The sequence below is a fragment of the Podarcis cretensis genome (assembly GCF_951804945.1).
Source record: "Podarcis cretensis genome assembly, chromosome: 12".
Classification (NCBI taxonomy): domain Eukaryota; kingdom Metazoa; phylum Chordata; class Lepidosauria; order Squamata; family Lacertidae; genus Podarcis; species Podarcis cretensis.
This window is the reverse complement of record NC_137181.1, coordinates 59,597,445-59,618,093: the sequence shown is the minus strand read 5'-3', so window position 1 is coordinate 59,618,093 and position 20,649 is coordinate 59,597,445. Positions and strand designations below refer to the sequence as shown.

Here is a 20,649-nt window from a genome sequence, read left to right as displayed (position 1 = left end):
TTCCAATGTAATGGCTTTTAAACGAGAACCTGAATATGAACATGATCTTTTAAAAGGGAATTAAATGGGGAAAGTTAAGTTCTTTAGTCTTTCCCCATCAGTCAAATAATGCATGTGACTAGAACAGTCTCTCCTCTATCGTAGCTTCCCCACTGTTTGATAGTGTGAAGTTGTAATCTCTTGGTTGTGAAAATCTTAAGTTGCCATGGAAACTAACATGGGTTGCCATGGAAATTGCTATGTCCAATTCAGTACTGCATCTTCAGAGGCTGAGGCTGGAAAGAAACAGCAACCCAAGCACAAATTTTTGTAGTGACATAGTAACAAATCCAGTAAGGGCTGTTTCACATATGACCTAAGGGGCTCTGGGAGGGGGGAGAATTTGTATGGCTGAGCACAGAGCCGACACACCCGCAAGGAAAGGTGAAATGACTGCCTCAGGCAGCAGGGTCCACCAGGGCTGCAAATCCCGATGCCAATCTTTCTTGGCCCACCTTGTTCCTGATGTAGATCTTCCCTGACCTTTTCTTCCCTGATAGGGAGCGAGGGGAGCATCATATGGAGGTCTGCCTCAGGTGCCCAAATGCCTTGGGCTGGCCCTGCCTAAGCACATACACATAAGTGAATATTTTGCCTCCTGGGGGAGGAGGGTTATTGGTTTGTTTTGTTCTCCTTGTTGTTTTTATTATGTATTTTGTGTTGTTGTTTTTTGTATTCTTATACTGTGAACCACCCTGAGATCTACAGATGAAGAGTGGTATACAAATTTAAATAATAACAACAATAATAACACTATCTTTGCAAAGTATACAGTATCTTCATTTTAGTAAAAGGTAGTAAAGACTCATCTCTTTATCCTGGCCTTTGAAAACTGAAGAACTCATTTTGGTGTCCTCCCTGTAATGAGCTATATGGAATTATTGTTTTGGGATTTTATGGGTCGTATTGGGTGTTCTTTTATTTTTCTGGTTGCACTGTGTTTTTAAATGCTGCAATCCATTCCGGGTCCTTCTGGTAAGAAGTACAACAAACAAACAAACAACAAACATGTCCTAGGTATAAAGGACCTGAGTGCTAAACTACACATGACAATGATTTAGAATTATAGGAAGCAAAGCAGATACTCAGCCACAGAGCTACATATGTTCCCAACCAAGCACAAGCGCTGTATCCCCCAATCACATGTAAAGCCGAGGGTAAGGAATACGCAGGCAAGGGGTGATGTCCTTGACGCACGCCCCCTTCCAGCTGCTTCTCTCCTTACAGACTTAACTTCCATTACTGAAGCCCAGATAGGGGAAATGACTTCAGAGAAAATGGCTTCAGGGGATGCACTGCCAAGGGTTGGGGAGCCATCAGAAGGGGGATAATTCAATGGCCCTCACCCACACGACCCTTTCGTGCTTTCAGTTACACTCCTCCACCACCAGCCCGCAACCCTCTTTAAGACATGGATCTATCACCCTCATGTGAAGTTGGACCTTAAGATTGAGGCAGGTCAAAGGCAAAAGGGTAGTGAAAACTCCAGTACTTTCAGCTGCCACTTCACACTAGCCTCTAAAATGTGATTTTGCAGTCTAAATAAATGCAGTGCTTTGCCATGGAGGTGGATTGGGGTTCATGGCACACTAACAATGATGCAAATAATTTTGTACACCTTGTTGGCAATGGTAATGAGATGGAACTATTAACAGATGTAGTTCAGATTTCCAAGATGTGGGTCACATGGCCCCACTAGCAGGGCTCACCAGAACTCAGTTCTGGCACCTCTCTGGTGGGCGCCATTGCCATGATAAGAGAACGAGGGAGGTGCTCATGGTGAGTTCTGGCACCTATTTTTCTAGAAAAATAGCACTGCCCACTAGGATTACCAAAACAAAGAGGATGGAAGACATGCACTGCTGCAGGTGCAGTTATCTGAGACCAGAGATAAAGTCACATGTTGAACACAGGAACTAAAGTAATAACTGCAGGATGGTTCATATGTGATACTGTAAGCAGGACTGTGAAAAAACACAAAGGGAAGTAGTCAAAAGAGCTGAACAAGTGTAGGGGCGAGGAAGACCCAGGTATTCAGCTCTGTGGGGCACAGATGTATTCTCGTAAAGTCTCAGTAGTGCTGATCTAAACTCTTGCCCAGGACCCCAAACCTTCTATGTTTTTGCAATGAAAACCAAGAGAGCAAGCTGAGCTACCACTTCACAAGTGACAGACTGAGACAAACTGATAGCAATTCTCCCAAGGACACCAACTCAGTAATGGACTTTGAAAGCAGGCAAGGGTGCAGCTGTCTACTGTGGACCTCTCCTGCTCCCTTTCTGACAATACAACAAATACAACTAAAACTTTAAAAAGTGTATGCCTACTCAACTACACTTGCGAAAGATGCAAGGATGGGACACTTTGAGAAGAACAGTGTTCGCCTTTAAAAAAATGAAAAGAAAATAACTTGATCTTTTTTGCTTATTTGTATAAGTTAAAGCACCATGGAATCATAGAATCATGGAATTGTAGAGTTGGAAGGGATTCTGAGAGTCATCTGGTCCAAGCCTCTGCAATGCAGGAATCCTGCAAACAGCTGTCCCTGGGTGGATTTGAACTACCAACCTTCTGGTTAACAGCCGGATGCACTGACCCATTGTGCCAAGAGTTTGCTAGAGGGAACCACTACAATCACCTAAAATGAGAACACCTAAAGAGAACAATCACCTAAAGAGAACAATCACAAAGTAATTGCTTCCACTGCATTCCCACACTTAGCTGTATGTCCACAGCCAGTAAAAGTGATAGGTAGATCAAAGTACGACAAGCACCTTCTTAACAGTGTTGCAGGAGCAAGAAAAATGCACACACAGAATTCAGACATAAAACTACCAACTGACAAGAGTCCCGACTCCTCAGCAGAAAAAATAACTCCCCTTTACAGCAGTGATCACTGCTATTGAAACACCTGTCTCTTTGAATATACTTGTTAGCATAGCTAGTACTGGCAGTGCGCCAACAGCCCTCAGTCCTACCAAACACTGGAGCTCCAACTTGCATCATGGAGGAGTCTGAACCTCACCTCTCTGCTATGAGCATCCGATAGCATGTAATGCATCATCATCATCATCATCATCATCATCATCATCATTTTATTATTTGTACCCTGCCCATCTGACTGGGTCTCCCCAGCCACTCTGAGCAGCTTCCAGCACATACAGAAACATAATAAAACATCAGACATTAAAAACTTCTAAAGGTTATATACAGTATATACATGTCTTTTAAAGGATATGTAGCTACTCATCTTCTTGACATCTGATGGGAGGGTGTTGCACAGGGTGGGTGCCACCACCAAGAAGGCCCTCTGCTTGATTCCCTGTAACTTCACTTCCTGCAGTGAGGGAACCACCAGAAGGCCCTGGGTGAGTGATGGACCTCAGTGTCCAGGCTGAACAATGGAGGTGGGGACACTCTTTTAGGTATACGAGGCCAAGGCCGTTTAGGGCTTTAAAGGTCAGTAGCAACACTTTGAATTTCATATAGAGGCCTGGATTCACAAAGGCTAAAATTGTGCGCACACACCCTTCAAGAAACTGGGGGGAGCTCACACAGACTGGACCATCCAGCACACCAGTTCCAAATATACTACCTAAGTCACAGTCAGGGGAATGGGCATGCTCTCACTTCACAAAAGTAGAAAAGCACACCACTCAATACATGTCTGAAAACAAGCTTTATTGTCATTGTGATCCATCTGTGATACACACAACTATGGAACGGGATTTTATTTGAAGTGTGATCTAGCATTTAAGTAGCATTTAAGTATTATAATCTTGACCCATACAAAATTTCTGGTCATCCTAAACTTACGACAACTTCAAAACTTAGCTGCATAATGTACCCCTTTCTCTCTCTACTCATTCTCAAAAATGGGTAGTTTTGAAATCACCTAGGTGTTCCACATAATTAAAGCTGAAATGCCAGTCATTTGCCCATTGTCAAAATAGACCTATTTAGTGCAATGAGCAATTTCTCACAAAAAGGAAGCTATTAGAATAATATTTCTAAGTTTTGCGATGGCTTTCTGGCAGTCCATAATAGGTCATTTTTAATTCAATTTCATCCTTTTTAATTAACTCTTCCCAGAGGCATCATCACTGGGGGATTATTTCCATTTGAATATTTCATTGTATATTTCGAAGCAGACTGACTAGGCAAATGAGACCATCGTACTCTTTCTTCCATCAGCTAGAGCAGCCTTTGACAACCTGGTGTCCTCCAGATGTTTACCATCAGTCCCAGCCAACACAGCCAACATCTGGAGGGCACCAGGTTGGCGTAGACTGAGTTGGACCATGTTGCCCTAACCCTCAAAGAAAAAGTGCCTTTGAAGAAAGACAATGATAACAAATTTATTATTTTAATGCACACACTGAGCATTCTGCGCAAGAACCACTATGCAAGAGGGCAACTAGAAGTGGAGAAATGGTGCACAATTTACAATTTAACTTCATTTTTCACCCTTCCGAGTTATGGAGTTGTAACTCACCAAAAGGCATCAGGGTGCCCTCTCCCTTCTGCAATAAAGGGCCCCACAAGGAAGGGGTAAAAAGTTTATTTATTCTGATTTAATGTAAAAGCAGGAGCCAACTCCAGGGGCCATGGGTGCTTGGGCACCCACAATAATATAATTGTGGGTGCTGGGCACCCACACAGTCAATGAGAAAAGCTGGCAGGCGGCAGTGACGCTGCTTCTAAGAGAAAGGCATTTCAGTTCCACCCTTCACATCCAGCAAGCGAGGCACCCTTTTTTTGGGGGGGGGGGCTCAGATACAGAGGCAGATTCTCTCTGCCTTTGAGTCTGAGCCCCTTCCCACGGAGAGGAGGAGGAAGAGGAGCCGCCACTGCAACCTGGATGTGTGACTTCACATGCACATGCCTGTATGTAATGTGTGTGATGTCACAGGCATGTTCATGTGACATCGCACGTCTGCGTTGTGGCAGCAGGCACCTACAATGCTGAGATTGAGATGGCACCCCTAGGGAGAATTGCTGCTATAGCACCGTTAAGAGCAGGAGTCTCCAAACCCAAGACCCAGTGACTTACTAGGGGCTCTGGTATGACCCATGGCAACACCCGTAACTGCATGGAACACACACTACTGAGCCATCTACAGGGGAGAAAGCCACTGCTCTCCATAGCAAAAAGGGGGGCAAGAACAAAATACAGTAGATGTTATCAAGGTGAATGCATGTGGCTCCCATTTGCTTATGTGCTGAGAGATAAGAGGAATACATGGTGTAATTGGTGAGGGCAGCTAGAGTGAAGATTAACCTTATGTGCAGACTCCGCCTTCAAAAGTCTGCCTCCCGTCCGTCCGTCCGTCCGTCCGCCCCCCCCCCTTACGTCCTTTTTCACAACTCAGATGGGGTGGGTGGGGAGAGATTGACTACCAGAGACAGCATTTGCAGGGAGAAATCAGAGGGGGAGGGTAAGCTCCCTTGCTGCCCACAAATTCCCCCCTCCCAACTCCATCATTATGGGAGGAGGGATTTACAGTAGGGGAATCCTGTGTTTTCCTCGTAACATTTTGTTCCTTCCTGACTCATCACTACCTACCACTACTATCTGGCACAGAAAACCCCACTGATTCCTTTTGACAGCTGACTTTCTGGAATACTTGTGCCTGGGATCTCCAGGACATAGTAGGGAGATGAATTTATACTTCTGCTTATTCTATTCATTCTATAAATGTTTCACTTTTTAGGAAATGTATAACTTCTGCTTATCCTATTCATTCTATATATGCTTCACATTTTAATAAAATAGATAACTTGGAGCTGCAGTAGCCATTTTTAATGTTAGAAAAGCATTACAGCACAATCCTATCAATGCTTACTCAGAAGTAGGACTGCATTTAATAGGGCTTACTTCTTGGAAAGTGTACATGGGTTTGCAGCTTTTGCCTCTAAAATGGGGGAAATTAGATACAGCAGTTTTGACATGTTATCCATTAACTGGTGGTAGAATTTATTTTTGGAAATTGAATTTTATGGAGTTGATATATCAAGTGAACAATAAGAGGTGGTTTCTGGGCAGTTGTTAAGATTGTGAATTTGGTCCTTTGCTACAGCTTTGTACATTTCTACTGGGAATGTGCAATACTAAGTGGAACGCTATTGCATTTCTCAGTGGTTTGCAGGTGGGAGAAAAGAGAAACCTAAAAAAAGAGTTGTGCTCACCATCAAATGTATCTTACCTAACCTATTATGACTTCCATGAACAGAAAGGCAATTAAAGATGCAAGTGTTTAAAATGTAGAAAGGAAACTGGTAGAAAATGGTCATTGAAACAAGCGTGGATTGAACATCCAGGCAAAGAGATACCTGCAGAAAGACCATCCGTCAATATATGATTTTTTTAAGAAAGAAAAAAAGGGACTCAGTATGAGAGAAACCTTAAAAACAACAAAAGTCAAAGAGAAGGAAAGGCAGAGCAGGAAGCAATCAGTGAGGCTCCTAGCTGTAGGAGTGGGAATGAGAAGTGGGAATGAGAAGTGGGAAAGAGAGTGTGGCTCTTTGTCTGTATTCATCCTTTTGCATGATCTCTGCTTCTCATTTCAGCCGGACCCCACTGGCACTTCCTTTGTCTATCAATCCCATTGTGTTTGGCTATCGGGACAAAATCCTCTTTATCTTCAAAGAAACAAGAAAATAAAACATCTCATCAGATTTTGAAAGGTTATCAAAATCACACTTAGAAAGGATTCGCAAGTCTATGTTTTTAAAAATTGATGGAGAGAGGGAATATTTTTAAAAATATTTGCTTGGAATCAAGGAGTGGAAGGAACAAATCCTCATGATCCGTTTGTCAAGTCCATGCAGTACTGCAGTGACTGGAAGTTTTGCTTTTCAAAGAAAAAATTAATACATTTCCTTCAAAATGCAGATATGTATTTTTTTCTGCTTCAGTGACAATGAGCTGTTAAAACTGCACTTTGTCAACCTATTGTTTTCTTAAGAGCAAGCTCTTAACTGCATGCATGAATGAAAGAATGAATGAGCCTTCTGTGGAAAATATGCATCATACAACATCACTATTTCAGTAGATTCAGCAATGTCAATAGTTGCTCAAAATAATATAGTAAGAACGACTTGTGGGGCAAGGTAAGAAAAACACCATTCAGAGATAAAAGAAAAAGAATCTCTTTTAAAACGGCCTTTTTTTTAAAAAAAAAAAAGTGAAGACCATTACTTTCTTTGTCATAGTAATGAATTCTGGCTTGCACTTCCCAGGGAAATGAGAAGCCGAAATAGTACATTTCTCTCTTGATTAGATTCATTTTGAACACGCCAATGCAGATAGCTTGCCTTTTCTGCCTGACATTAGTAAAGCTAGATTTTTTAAAAGGAGCAATAACATTTTCATTTACTAATCAATTTAAAGCAAGGGCGAATAAGGGCACAATAAGGCACACCGTGGATAAAGATTAAGACAGTGAGTCGGTATTTAATTGAGAAACCTGCTCCTGATACTGTTAGTTACAAAAAAGCAAAAACCTTAGGGTAAATAAAGAAAGAAAGAAGGGAGGAGTGCAGACATTTTAAAATACCACCAACAATGAAGTTCTTCCTGTGCCCAGTCAGAAAGGACAAAACGATGAAGGGGAAACTGCACTTCATTCTCCCGTCTGTTCCCCTACTTGCTATACCAACTTCCATTGCCAGCTGTGAATTGCTACAGCCAAGTAAGACAAGAGGCAAGAGAGATTTCAAACCCAAGATACCTGCTTAACAAGGGTTCAAAATCTCACCATGCAGGCCACAGGCAGCAAATGTATGGCTGTCCAAACCCTTTTGGACTCACGCCCATCAGCGAGCCAGCAAGGCTAATGGCTCAGGGATGATGGGAGTTGTAGTGCAGCAACATCTGGAAGGCCACAGCTTCCCCCTCCTTGATGCAGACCAAGGTGTCTTTCAGTCTCCAACATTCCAGCATTTCTCAGGCTGAAGGAAGTAGAACTTTTATTATATCGTGAGAGGAACAGCTCTAAGGCTCCTTTCTCACATTTGCAATGACTCCTTCCTGGGCCATAAAGGTAAATGTCAGAAGCCAGAGCTGCATTGGAAGGGTCCAGCTGCAGACATCCTGTTGTATCAGAATCATTCTTCCTGCAAGCTTGGGCTTCTTCTTTGCCTTACATGAACACAGCCTTAACAGTGAGTCCGTGAGTGGCTGTGGAGGCCAGTTCTGGATACACACGTCCTTCCACAGAGGTGACATAAGTTTTCACGTGGGCTTTGATCACGGTGAGGGTTTGCCAAATATTGGCAACACCAGCATGAGGAACAGCCATTGTGTGGGCTCCTCCCAGGCAGCCCAGGACTTTTGGGGCACAGAAATGAGCCACATAACATCATGGTTTCCTTGCTTCAAGCCTAAGAATAGGGTCTCGGCTGAGTCTAAATAATGTGAGTAAGCAGCTTCCTGTGGGGCACTTTTGCTGGCATACGCTTTAAAGACTTTCAAAACCAACTTTCGTTTCTGTACCACCACGGGCATCTTTGCCTCCTGACACACATACAAACAAATTTATAAGTTACTTCTACTTTGTTTATCAGTTGAATAGAGCAACCACATACTATCATTTTAGAAATCAGTTCACCCCCCCAAAAAAAGTGTTCAGTCCAGTTCTAAGGCAAAAGTGATATTCTAATAGCCAAACCAAACATTTTGGAAAGTGTGGTTCACTGTGAGGTACGCGTACGATAAAAAAGGAGAAAGTAGCTACACTGTATTGTCTCAGTTGAAAGAAATGTGAATGAACACTACTGGAAAAAGATGCAAGTGGGATCTAGACCAGGAGGGGATAGGCTGTGGCCCCTCCAGACACTGCTGGACTTGAACGCTCATCAGCCCCAGCCAGCACAGTGAATGGTTAGGGATGACAAGAGCTTTAATCCAACATCTGGTGGGCCACAGGTTTTCTATCACTGATACAGGCTGTGGAGGAGGAAGGTGAGTGGAATCTAGTAAGTGAAGAAATAAGAACATACAGTGGTACCTCAGTTTTTGAACATCTCTGTTGACGAACATTTCAGTTTTCAAACGCCATAAACCTGGAAGTAAATGCTTCATTTTTTGAACACGCCTTGGAAGTTGAACATGCCATGCGGCTTCCGCTGAGTGCAGAATCCTGAGGCCTAGCTGTTGGCTATTGAGTTTTTGATTTTGAAACATTTCAGACCTCAAATGGTCTTCCAGAACAGATCACGTTCAAAAACTGAGGTACCACTGTATTTTTGCAGAGCCTGGCTAGCCTCCAACTAGAAGCCCTGTGATCTTCTAACAGAGTATCCACAATGATTCTACCAGAATTTAACTTTGTTTCAACCAGCTCTGCCTCCAGCTCCACAGCTAGACTTCCTTGCCCAACTCTACGTTCCACTTCTTGGCTTCATTAAACTCCAGCAATTGCCTGTCAGTCCAGCTATATTACTGTCTTGCATACCCAGTAGTATTTTTCTGGACTGGGAGGTTCTTGTTTCTGTCTTGCAGACTTCCCACTCTGCAGTGCTACCAGGTACTCCACCAGGACTATGGAGTAGGTTCCAGACTACCCTCCCAATTGAGCTGTTCACTTACCGTATTTTTCGCCCTATAGGACACACTTTTTCCCCTCCAAAAACAAAGGGGAAATCTGTGTGCGTCCTATGGGGCGAATGCAGGCTTTCGCTGAAGCTTGGAGAGCGAGAGGGGTCGGTGCGCACCGACCCCTCTCGCTCTCCAGGCTTCAGGAAGCTATCAGCAAGCCTGGGGAGCCCGCGGGAGTTCCCGCAGGGCTCCCTAGGCTGCGGATAGCAGCCTGCTGAATGGAGCGGGGGGGGGCGCTGAAGCAGAGTGCCCTGCGCTTCGGGAAGACACCCGCAGCCCCACAAGCTCGGGGGACAGCGGCGAGGCGCAGCACCACCATCCCGCTGTTCCCCGACCTGGTTTTTTGGGGGAAATAAAGGAAAAATTGTTCGCTTGTGATTAAGACTTCATATTTCCCTTGCTTGAAATTTGTGGTGTGTGTGTAAGAAAGAGCAAAAGCTCCCAAAACAATGACGACCAGAACAATTGCTTGAAAGCAAGCTTTTTCAGTAAACAAGCAAATAGCTAGGGCTTGTTTTTGCAAGGATGTATTAAAAGAAAATAAATGTCAATTAAAATATTTTAACATCAAAGGCAAATTTCTCTCAAGTTACAGGCAACAAACACTTGAATTTGATTATTAAATTGAAAAAGCTTTAATTAGCCCACGTCAGTTTGCCTTTTAAAAAATGAAAATATCCTATGCTAAATATACCTCTCAAGGTTTATTTTAACAACAGTATTTTATACACACTCATACAAATTAAATACAGTGTCCTTGAATCCATTTCAGATATACACAAAGAACTTCAGCTTTAAAAAAGATGAAGAAGAAGTCCCACAGGATCACAGATGTCCCACAGATGTACCTAGGAGTACACCTCACTGTACTTGACAGGGCTTACTTCCATGTAAACATGCATGGGATTGCACTGTCACTCTCGTAATATCTCACACATTAGCTAGTCCTAAAGCTGAGTAATGGATATATAGCCACCAAACAGAATTTTTTCTAACCCAGTGCTTTCCACTCTGTGCTCCTAGAAACACTACCTAGGTCTAGGCAACCTACAACCCAAGGGCCACCCAGCAGTGTAACATGAGTTGCTGGTGCCCAGAGCGCGCAAGCCGCTGACACCACCGGAGCACGCTGTTCCCCCCAATGGAGCCAAGTTACTTTCATGAGTAACATGTAGTTAGCCCTTAAAGGTTCACTCACATATGCACACATGTCACTTTAGACCACATCACTCAATGCTTAAGGTGATCTTGTGAAGTGATCATATAGCCACAATGAGCCACATTATCACCTTCCTCAATGGTTTTCAAACTGTGTTTCAAGCAACCCTGTGGTTTCTCAGAAGTTATAGCAGGGGTTCCATAATATGATGATCAATAACAGCAGACAAACTTCCCGGAAACACAGCTTAGGGCTTGTCATAGAAAGCACAAGTCCAAGCAGTTTTCCATTCGTCCCACACTTTCTAGGCACAGGTCTGAGTGGTTTTGCCTTTGCCCGCCACTTTCTTCTGGAGAACCTGCTCTTTAGCACTAAATCAGAACAAGCAGAAATCAGTGGAAAACCTGATTGCTGATTGTTCTGATTCAGCGCTGGGGAAAACATCAGCACAAATGGAGGTGTGGGTAAGTCCTTGTTCACCACTATCAACCATCTGCTGCGATGCAAAGGCATGGGGGAGTGTTCAGAGAGTCCCAGGGAACTGCATTCAGTTGCTTTTGGGTGTTAAGTCTGCATCTCAAAATACTCCCCAGAATCCTCTGCAATGAACATGGGTTCTGTGGCAGGAATAAAGGAGGTCCCTAGAAGACAAATGTGGAAAGGGTGTAGTAAAGGAAGAAGGCCTTAAGCTCATATATCTAGCAAAGTGACTACTCAGAGAAGCAAAGGTTCAGAAGAGACTACCTTCTCTATAACAGACACTCCAAAAGGGATTTGGCCAATAATAGTGAAGACAAAGCCATTGCTCTAATCTCTCAAAAGAAGTCAAAGTGGAAGCCTCACATGCATCCCAGCTACTTATGTTCTCTTCCAATGTCTCCTGTTCAAATTTTTATTTTTCCTGAAATAAAAAGAATACTATTACATTTTTTTTGTTTAGGATGGGCAATGCGTGAGGCACTGTGATCTTTACTAAAAGATCTGTCTAAACTACCTCTATCTTTACTACCTCTGTCTTTACTAAAATTCCATTTATATTTCCCTGGGCAACCTTACTCTTGCAATGAGTGAAAGGAAACCTTACTGAAAACTAAAATCCCTTACTTTTCACTTCCTGAGATGTGAAGCAGTCAATATTTTCAGTTCTGTATCTGCTTCTCTCTCTTACCCAAGTAGAAACACAAATCTAAAATCAGAAGTATTTTAGCATTTAGTTAATTTTGCTGTAGTATCTTCCCCCCTTTTTTTGTGGGTAGGGGGACAGAAATTAGAAATGTCTTAGTATAGTGTCCAAATATACACATTATGTTTTTTGCCTACACATCAAATTAGCAGGCTCTGAAAAGGACTACATCTTACTCTAAGAAAATTATTAATCTATGTTCCCATTGTGTGAGACATAAAGAAAATTCTGTGACCTAGAAATTACTGCATTTATAATGAACTATGTTGCAGATAACTGTGACACTTTGCAATTACCCACTTATTTCCTTCTGTATCAAAGCTATTAACAGAACGGAGAAGGATGCGCCAGCTTCGAGGAAAATCTCAAGGGTGGAATGGCTGAAATAATACAACGTGGAGCAGTGTGTCATCTGCCCTTTAGCACCATTCTGCTTCCAGAAAGCAAAGGAAATTGGTGGATGTGAAGGAATGAAGGCCTGAAGCATTTTTTAATGAAGGCTACTCAAGGTCTCAATCATCAGGCTATCTGACATTGTATAGTCTAGACCAAAACTACTTAACAGTTCAAAATAAACCTTATTAGCTGCTGCAACATATGAAAATGGCAAGTAATCATTAAACAGCTCACTACTAGACTGGTCAGCAGGTCAACCAAGGGCAGTCAGTCTAGGGTCCAGATCCCATTCTTCCCTTCTCATTTTCTTCCCTTTCTGATGTCAGACTCATAGATTCATAGCTGGATGAAGCTAAAACTTTGAGACTGGTGTGCTGCTTGTCCTAGGATGGTATGGAAGTTGAGGGTGGGAATTCACCCTTCACAAAGTCAGACAGCAGGGAGTTCATTTTAACATGCTCTTGCTCCCCTTTAAAAATGTGTATGTGTGTGTCTGTGTTGTGATTTCTGAGTAGTCCATTCCCATTACAAAGTGCAAATATACTGAGAAGTTGGAAATTAAGTAGGCTGCGAAAGGAAGAACCAATGTGATGCCTTTATTTTCTTACACACTAGAGGAATCTGGAAATAGAAGTAACAATGTCCCCAGCAGGTTCTGCATTCCCTTTTCTTTTTGCTGGCAAATCACTGCCATCTCACCCTTTCATGTTTTTGGCACCCACTGCGAGGGTTTACGCCTTTTATTCACTCACATACCTAGGTGGAAGTGTAAGCATGATCATCCCATCACCTTGGGGGCACCTGGAGTTGTTCCAGTACATCTGCTTCCACCTCATCCCTCCGTCACTCTCAAAGCTGTTTCATCTGGAACAGCCCTACCACAACATGCAAGCCCCAATGTGCACCTTCCTAGCTCCTCCCATAATGTAGCCAGCAGCTGCATTGCGAAAGTCAGTGTTTGACAGGGGACAGGATATTAGAGCACTGGAGGTAGCAGGAAAGCAAATGGCTAAGTTGGGGGCTGTGCTGATACCCTGCCTGTTTCCCAACACTCTTTATCATGTGCCAGTCTCTGGGGGTCTTTGGAGGAGGAGAGGACTGCGAACAGAGTGAGCTCTTGACTTGGGCCCAAGTCTGAAGGTAATGGGCCACTGCCTGGTATAGGAAAGGAACTTTGTCCACTTATGGGAAGACAAAAACTCCAATGCAAATCCTCATTATTACATATTTTACATGGCTGTTTATTTGTATATATTTTAAAATTTGTTCCTGAGAGAAGTGGACCCAGTGCCAACTAACAGTCCCCTCCCCCAGTTGCTAACCAAATGCAAGGAAAGTGTGTGGACAGGGTGGGAAGGGACATTGCAGTAGTCCACTTTAAGAATGGAGCAGGTTAAGGTGTGCAAAAAACCAACAATCCTCCATCCTCTTCTCAGGGTGGTCCTCTGTGTTGAATAGCACTGTCTCCACTTTCATTCAAGGTGGTGATGAAGCAAATACAAAACTCCATCTTTCATTGCAGCAACTCTTGCCAGTTGATTATTTGCCTTTATAGCAGATTGGCAAAATCAGACACTTCTCTCAGGAACAAATACATTGTCCAAGTGCATTATGTCCTAACCACAGAAAGGTTACAAAACTCTAAGAATGACTCATAAAACCATTACTTAGCCTCTTGGACACTATGTATTCAGTATGAGGGAGGGGAGGAGGAGACGACCTATGTTTCATCTTAGATTTACATTGAACATTCTTCCTGTCCAATTTGACTCACAATTTGTTTGTGTGAAGAAGAAGAAGAGTTTGGATTTGATATCCCCCTTTATCACTACCCGAAGGAGTCTCAAAGTGGCTAACAATCTCCTTTCCCTTCCTCCCCCACAACAAACACTCTGTGAGGTGAGTGGGGCTGAGAGACTAGAGAGAGAAGTGTGACTGGCCTAAGGTCACCCAGCAGTTGCATGTGGAGGAGCGGAGACACGAACCCGATTCACCAGATTATGAGTCCACCGCTCTTAACCGCTTCACCACACTGAAGCTTTGTTTAATGGGGAAAATGGCATCCTAGTATGTCCTCCAGCATATTAATTCCTCCTTATATTGGTTTTAACACTGTAGGAAAATGTGGTCTGCTAACGAAGAGTCGGACACGACTAAACGATTAAACAACAACAAATGAATTCTGAAAACTTCAAAAACAAACAAACATACATACATATATACATACATTCTTTGATAAGGACAAAGGGAAAGTAATAGTTTTCACCTTCCTATTCTAACTGGTTAGGGTTCAGATCTTCAGTCAAGAATAATTATAAGAAGCACATATTTGAAAGATCTACAAATCCCATAAGCACCAGCATTCCAAACATTCCCAGGTGCATCCAGTAAATGTATGTGTGATGGCTCCTCCTGCTTGTAAAGAGGCAGATCAGAGGTGGGGAATCTCCGACCAGCATGCCTAATGAGGGCCACCAGGCCTCCCCATTTGGCCCATTTTGGTCAAGTCATGCTCACCAGCCCAGCTGTAGAGTTGGAAGGTTCTACACTTAGGCAGGAAGAACCAGCTCCACAAATATAAGATGGGGGGCACTTGGCTTAACATGAGTCAACAGTATGATGCAGCAGCAAAAGAAGCTATGCTATTCTAGGCTGCATCAACAGAAGTATAATATCCAGATCAAGGAAAGTAATAGTACCACTCTATTCTGCCTGGAGCACTGTGTCCCATTCTGGGCACCACAGTTTAAGGATACTAACAAACTGGAATGTAACACTGATTATTATTATATCCACTGATGATGGTGGTGGTGGTGATTTATTTATTTGTACTTCACTTTGAGGGACTTGAGGTAGTGTACAGATAAAATAGGAACAGCTAAAAACATAGAAAAAACCCTCACTCATTAAAAAAAAACAATTAAACATGTATAGAATGAAAACTCTCTCTCTCTCTCTCTCTCTCTCTCTCTCTGTGTGTGTGTGTGTGTTTTCTATTAAAAACACACAGATAATTACAATAAAAACAGAATGTTTCCCAAACCTGTTGGAATAAGGTGGTCTTCAACTGGTGACAGAAGCACAACAAGGAGGGAATCAGTGTAACTTCTCTAGGGAGGAAGTTCCAAAGTCTGGAAGCAGCCACTGAGAAGGCCCTCACCCACATCCCCACCAAGCAAGCTTGTGAGGGCAGCAGGACTGAGAAAAGGGCCTCCCCTCAAGATCTCAGAACCCAGGCAGGTTCATATGAGGTAATGCTGTCTTTCAGATAGCATTGGGTCTTTCAAATAACACCATTATTATTATTATTATTATTATTATTATTATTACTTACAGATGAGCTGAGATTTAAGAAGGGCAAGTGTAAGAAATAAAAGAAAGGGGAAAATCATGATGGACAAATATACACAAGTAGCCAACACTTGCCGGGATAAGGCCAAGTGGACCAAAGCTTAGAATGAACTCAGGCTTGCAAGAGAGGTTAATAATAATAATAATAATAATAATAATAATAGATTTATTGAGCTATGTTTGAAGCAAAAGGAAGAACAAACAAGTAGTAGGTCCTTTGTGTGGAGAAGATAGAAATGCTATTGTATAACAGAGAGAGGGCAGAACAGCTCAAAACCTCCTTTGCCTCTGTCTTCACCCGAAAGGAAAGCAATGCCCAACCTGGTGATAACGTAATAAATGTTGTAAGGTGGGAGCTGCAGCCCAAGATAGGAAAAGAGGTGGTACAGGAACACCTAGCTGCTTTAAATGATCTCCAGGGCCTCAGGAGCTGTACCCAAGGGTACTAAAGGAGCAGATTACACCAAGCTAGAAGGGGTAGCTAAGGCTACAGAAGACAGAATTGGGATTCAATATGACCTTAACAGATTGGAGAACTGTCCCCAAATTGACAACATGAATTTCAATAGGGACAAATGTTTTAACAAACAAAATCTTCTACTCCTTGTTTTTTTGTTCCATTAATGCCTTGACAAATTGCATATGGCATAGACGAGAGAACTGAGATATTAATGGGTGCAAAGACTATTATTGAAAAGGCCACAGAAACACATTGTAACAAAACAGAAATAGCAAGAGTTATCTATAACATCAGTCTATAACAAAAAAAAATAGTGCTAAGATTAATAAAATATGTGGCAAATTCATATACTTGTGACAGCAAGATATTTGCTATGTTGAGAGAAAACTCTATTATATGGGATAGCAGCGTTAGCAAGTTTTCTTTAAAATAATGCACTTAGCTTACAAAAAAAAAGCACACATAAAATCTAATGGGGATGTCGTGACTCACAACTCAAACACCCAAATCCTAGTCGTACTTACCTTGAAATAAATCTCATTAATTCCATTTCAACTTACTATAAGTAAATACGCTTAGGATTCCAGCCTCGGTCTGGTTTAGAATACAGATAGGCAACTGGCTCAATCCACTTCCCTGAGGGCATCCAAAGCATCATCTAGCACAGACCCTACTCCAAAAAAGACCTCCTTATATTATGCACCTCACCCATTTCCCCCATCATGAGCTGAGACACACACAAATGGCTCTTTAACACCCTCCATATCGTTTCAGCAGCAACAGAAGCTTTGGCAGAGTTTTCCCATTACACATGTCAGATCTAATCCCCTTATGACAGCCAAGATGCAGGCAAATAATATGTGTGAGCAGCTCTCCATCAAAGTCTTCTTTTTGCTGCTTGCAAAGAGGAGCTGAAGCCGGTAAAAAGCCACCTGTCTGCACTTTGACATGGGCCACAAGAGTAAGAAATGAATGACACCAAGCTTGCTGGCCTTCTAGACCTTGTTCAGTTCAAAAGATGGCCCTTGTTAAAAAAAATTGTTGCTGATCAGCAATTTAGGATTTGTGGAGCACAAAATAACCCTGCCTTAGCACTATAAGAGCCACAGCATCATAATCAGGCAGCTGACTGAAGCAGTCACACTTTATTTACCCTGAGGAACATGGTGGATTCTTCAGATGTAGTTATGCATTCCTGAATCTAGCACAGTTGATTTTAAACACTTTGTAGGAATGCTTTCCAAATCAATTTGCCTGCTGAGGAACATCTGAGAATGCAGAGGATTCTGGGGCAAATTCTGAGGTCATCATAGTCATCATCATGCCACCCATCTGACTGGGTTGCCCAACATCAACACCCTACATGTGTCCAAATCCTGGTGGTGCAGAACCCACAAGCAGGTCAGGAGGGTCTAAGTCCAGCAGGTAGTCTGGGAAGGGAAAAGATAAGGATTCCTGAAAACAACAGTGGCTGTTTTCAGAACCCTGGACAGAACCCAAAGAGCAGCCTGGCATGTTCTAAAAAGACCTTGGTCTCAACTGAGCTCTTATTACTTTTTCTTGGCAGTGAGAGGTCAAATAATAAGGGCTCACCAGCCCCGTTTCCTCCCTCTCTCCTCTCCCAACCTTATACTGTATACAACACAAATGTCTCACATCAAATGTAACTGATCTGGGGGGGGGGGGGTCCTACAACCTGAAAAAGAGGTAATGCACATACTTTTGTAACCTAAGAAAATCTTTAATAAAAATTATTTTTTAAAAAACAACCTGAGCCCTTATTACACTTCCTGAGTCTAACTAGCTCTCTCAAGCAGCAGCATCCCCTTAAAGTGACAGTCCTCTAGCCTGGCGCCTAGTTCTCTGTCCCATCTGCAGGGCCTCAGGCTGGGCACGCTGCCTGTACTGGAGAGCAGGTTTGATGGGAAGGGAGGCCCTTGAGCTCAGGGAGGGGGTTCTCTGGCTGTTGGACACAAAGTAAGCAGCGAGGTCTAGAGACCCAGAGTCAGCACCCATTTCACCTTGCCCTCTGGGTCCACTTATGCTCGTAGGAAACGTTCATGAGAAAATGAAAACTGAACATGGCATTTAGTGGTGTCTTTTGTAAAATTCACATGTTTAATGAAAAAGCTCTGACAGACCTTGGGAGAATTAATTGTACCCATAAGCATCACTGAAGAAGAAAGCAATGCCTTTGCAGTGTGTGAGAGCATTTCAAAGCACTGCATTATATATAAAGTCCAAATAAATCATTTCATTTACCAAACTTTCTAGGCTATGATTAGCACCAGTCTGCATCAATCAAATAGTTGTTGTTTTTTCTCAATCAACTATTCATTTAAAAGACATAATAAAAAGGAAAGGAAAATGACTAGACGTTCTCTTTGGAAACTCAGCTTGTTTCAAACTAGATTTCTTTGGTGGCTTTTCAAACCATTGCTAGGATTTTAACTAAAATGTACCACTTACTGAGTATAATTCTATTCAGAATAGTAATAAAAATAGCACCACACTTTTTAGAAATAATTGTGTGTGTATTTCTGAGGAAACTGAAAAGACAAGTATAGACTGCAGCCAAGACACATACTGTACTGTACTCTATTTCTTTACAAACACACACACAGCAGAAAAATGATAATCCCTTCTCAGTGGAAAATCCAAATTTTCAAATGACTCCCCAAGCTAAAATGAATTACTGTAATAACCAGAATCCTCATATGTTCGCTGTTCAACAAAGGCACAGCTGACCACCTGCTATGTTGCATCTTACAGACAGCAGTTTTCCCATTTCTCAAATGCTGTTCTCCTTAGACCAGGGATGCGCCCCACTGAATCATATGACAGATTACTAAAAACACAGGGAAGGGGGAAGGGGAGCAAGGGAAAGGGTTCTCCTTCTAGCTTGAGTGACTGCTGTACCGCGTCTCTGTGCTTCTGCTGAGTGCAGCATGACAGGGGTGCCTCTGCAGTTCTAGAGAGGAAGGATGTCAACAGCCAGACCCAAGCCAAATAAAGAATTGCTTTAATTTGAGGATATACCACACATGGCTGAAATGGGCAAGCTGAAACGCAGGAGGCTATGTGTTTGTGTGTGCACTTGTGCTATGCAGCTAGAGAAGGATTATTATTTTAAAAGCTGCATTATTCATGGTTGCATCACTGATCTTAACCCTCAACCGCATATGACAACAAAACAGAAAAGGTCCTTAGCATGAGTCAATGAAACGTGCCTTTCTTTAACTTGAAAGGAGGCAAGGAGACAGCAAAGGAAAGCAAACAACTTGTCATTAAAGAATTTGCTGCATTGAGTTAGAGGCTGTTGTAAGCAAAATAAATCAGAGAGAAAAAATTTTTTTAGCTCAATATGGGATTACAGAAACCCTGTCAAACTAATGTGAACTACAGATAGCACAAGGCTACCCACCTTTGTCCCTTATTTTCTTGCTAGTACCAACAGGCCAATTGATATATGCACCAAGCCAAACCTAGATGCTGAATCCAGAGAAAACATGCACATCCCCTTTCCCCATCCTCCCAGCAACAGAACTCTCATCCTGCATAGTGGATGGGCTTCCAGTTCCCTTAACAACCCGGCTAAAGGAAGGGGAATGTGTGCACAGTCTAGAGATGCTCAGACTGTATCGTACACATAAACACACACCCCCCCCACATTCAGTCATGTGCCAGCGGGTGAGTAAAAACTACACATTTGCTGTCACTCTGCACCCATCCATTGTCTGCACCCCTTCCTTAAAAGAAGAAATACATCTCTGCAAGAAATGAAAGAAAGCAGGCTGGGCAGGGGGGGGGGGATATAGCTTGATAATGCCTGGTCCATTAGTGCAACTCACTAGGCGGAAGGCCCCTTGCAGTCCCTCCTAACAGGCAACCCGGTTCCTTTTTTCCTCTGCTTGACAGGGGGTCACCCCGCCTTTCCCCTCCCGCCTACACTTCGCAACACCCAGGAGGCGCCCCAGCACGAGAGGAGCCTGGCCGGAGGGGACCCCAAGAAGACCCCGAGACTTGGATGCCCCAAGCCCAATCCAGGCTTCCTGGGGTGCTGGTCGAGGAGGGGGGAGGCGCCTCACCTGGAGAAAGCGGGGCTGCGTGCAGAGCATGCTCTTCGGCCGAGGCGGCGGCGGCAGCGGCGGCGGCAGCGGCTCCTTCGGTCCCCTCGCCTGCCGCGGGCTGCTGCCCCTTCTTCCTCCGCCCGGGCGCCTCCGCCTCCTCCCTCGCAGCGGCGCTCGAGAGGCAATTCCCCGCGCAGAGGCGGCGGCGGCGGCGGCGGCACCAGCAGCAGCAGCAGCAGCAGCAGCCCCACGTAGGTCCAGGGAGCGGAATACGGCAGGAAAGCGGACGCCTCCGCGGCTCCCCCGCCCCGCCCTCTCTGGGTACCAGGCAGGAGCCAGCCAATCAGGAGCGTCACCCGGCGGCCCCCCCCTCGCCCCGCGCCCGCGCCC

The 20,649-nt window shown here is 43.5% G+C and overlaps 1 protein-coding gene and 1 long non-coding RNA gene across 8 annotated transcripts in view; one reads left to right on the top strand and one right to left on the bottom strand.

Moving 5' to 3' along the window:
• Positions 1 to 20,335, bottom strand: part of HECW1 (HECT, C2 and WW domain containing E3 ubiquitin protein ligase 1) — a 199,079-nt gene extending 178,744 nt beyond the window's left edge. For 5 of the 6 annotated variants that reach the window (XM_079947508.1, XM_079947511.1, XM_079947512.1 and 2 more), the window contains exon 1: positions 20,278 to 20,332. In XM_079947508.1, coding sequence (XP_079803634.1) covers positions 20,278 to 20,307 — 30 coding nt within the window. In that variant the 5' untranslated portion in view covers positions 20,308 to 20,332. Of the gene's footprint in view, positions 1 to 20,277 lie in introns of all 6 variants that reach the window. The other variant, XM_079947509.1, reaches the window with a different exon arrangement.
• LOC307200002 lies at positions 4,975 to 12,586 on the top strand. Of its 2 annotated transcripts, none has more exons than XR_013832290.1 (2): positions 4,975 to 5,229; positions 12,304 to 12,586. It is a non-coding gene; the product is annotated as an uncharacterized lncRNA (long non-coding RNA). The 2 variants fall into 2 exon arrangements; XR_013832291.1 differs by lacking the exon at positions 4,975 to 5,229 and adding an exon at positions 8,004 to 8,084.
• Positions 20,336 to 20,649: the final 314 nt, after the last annotated feature.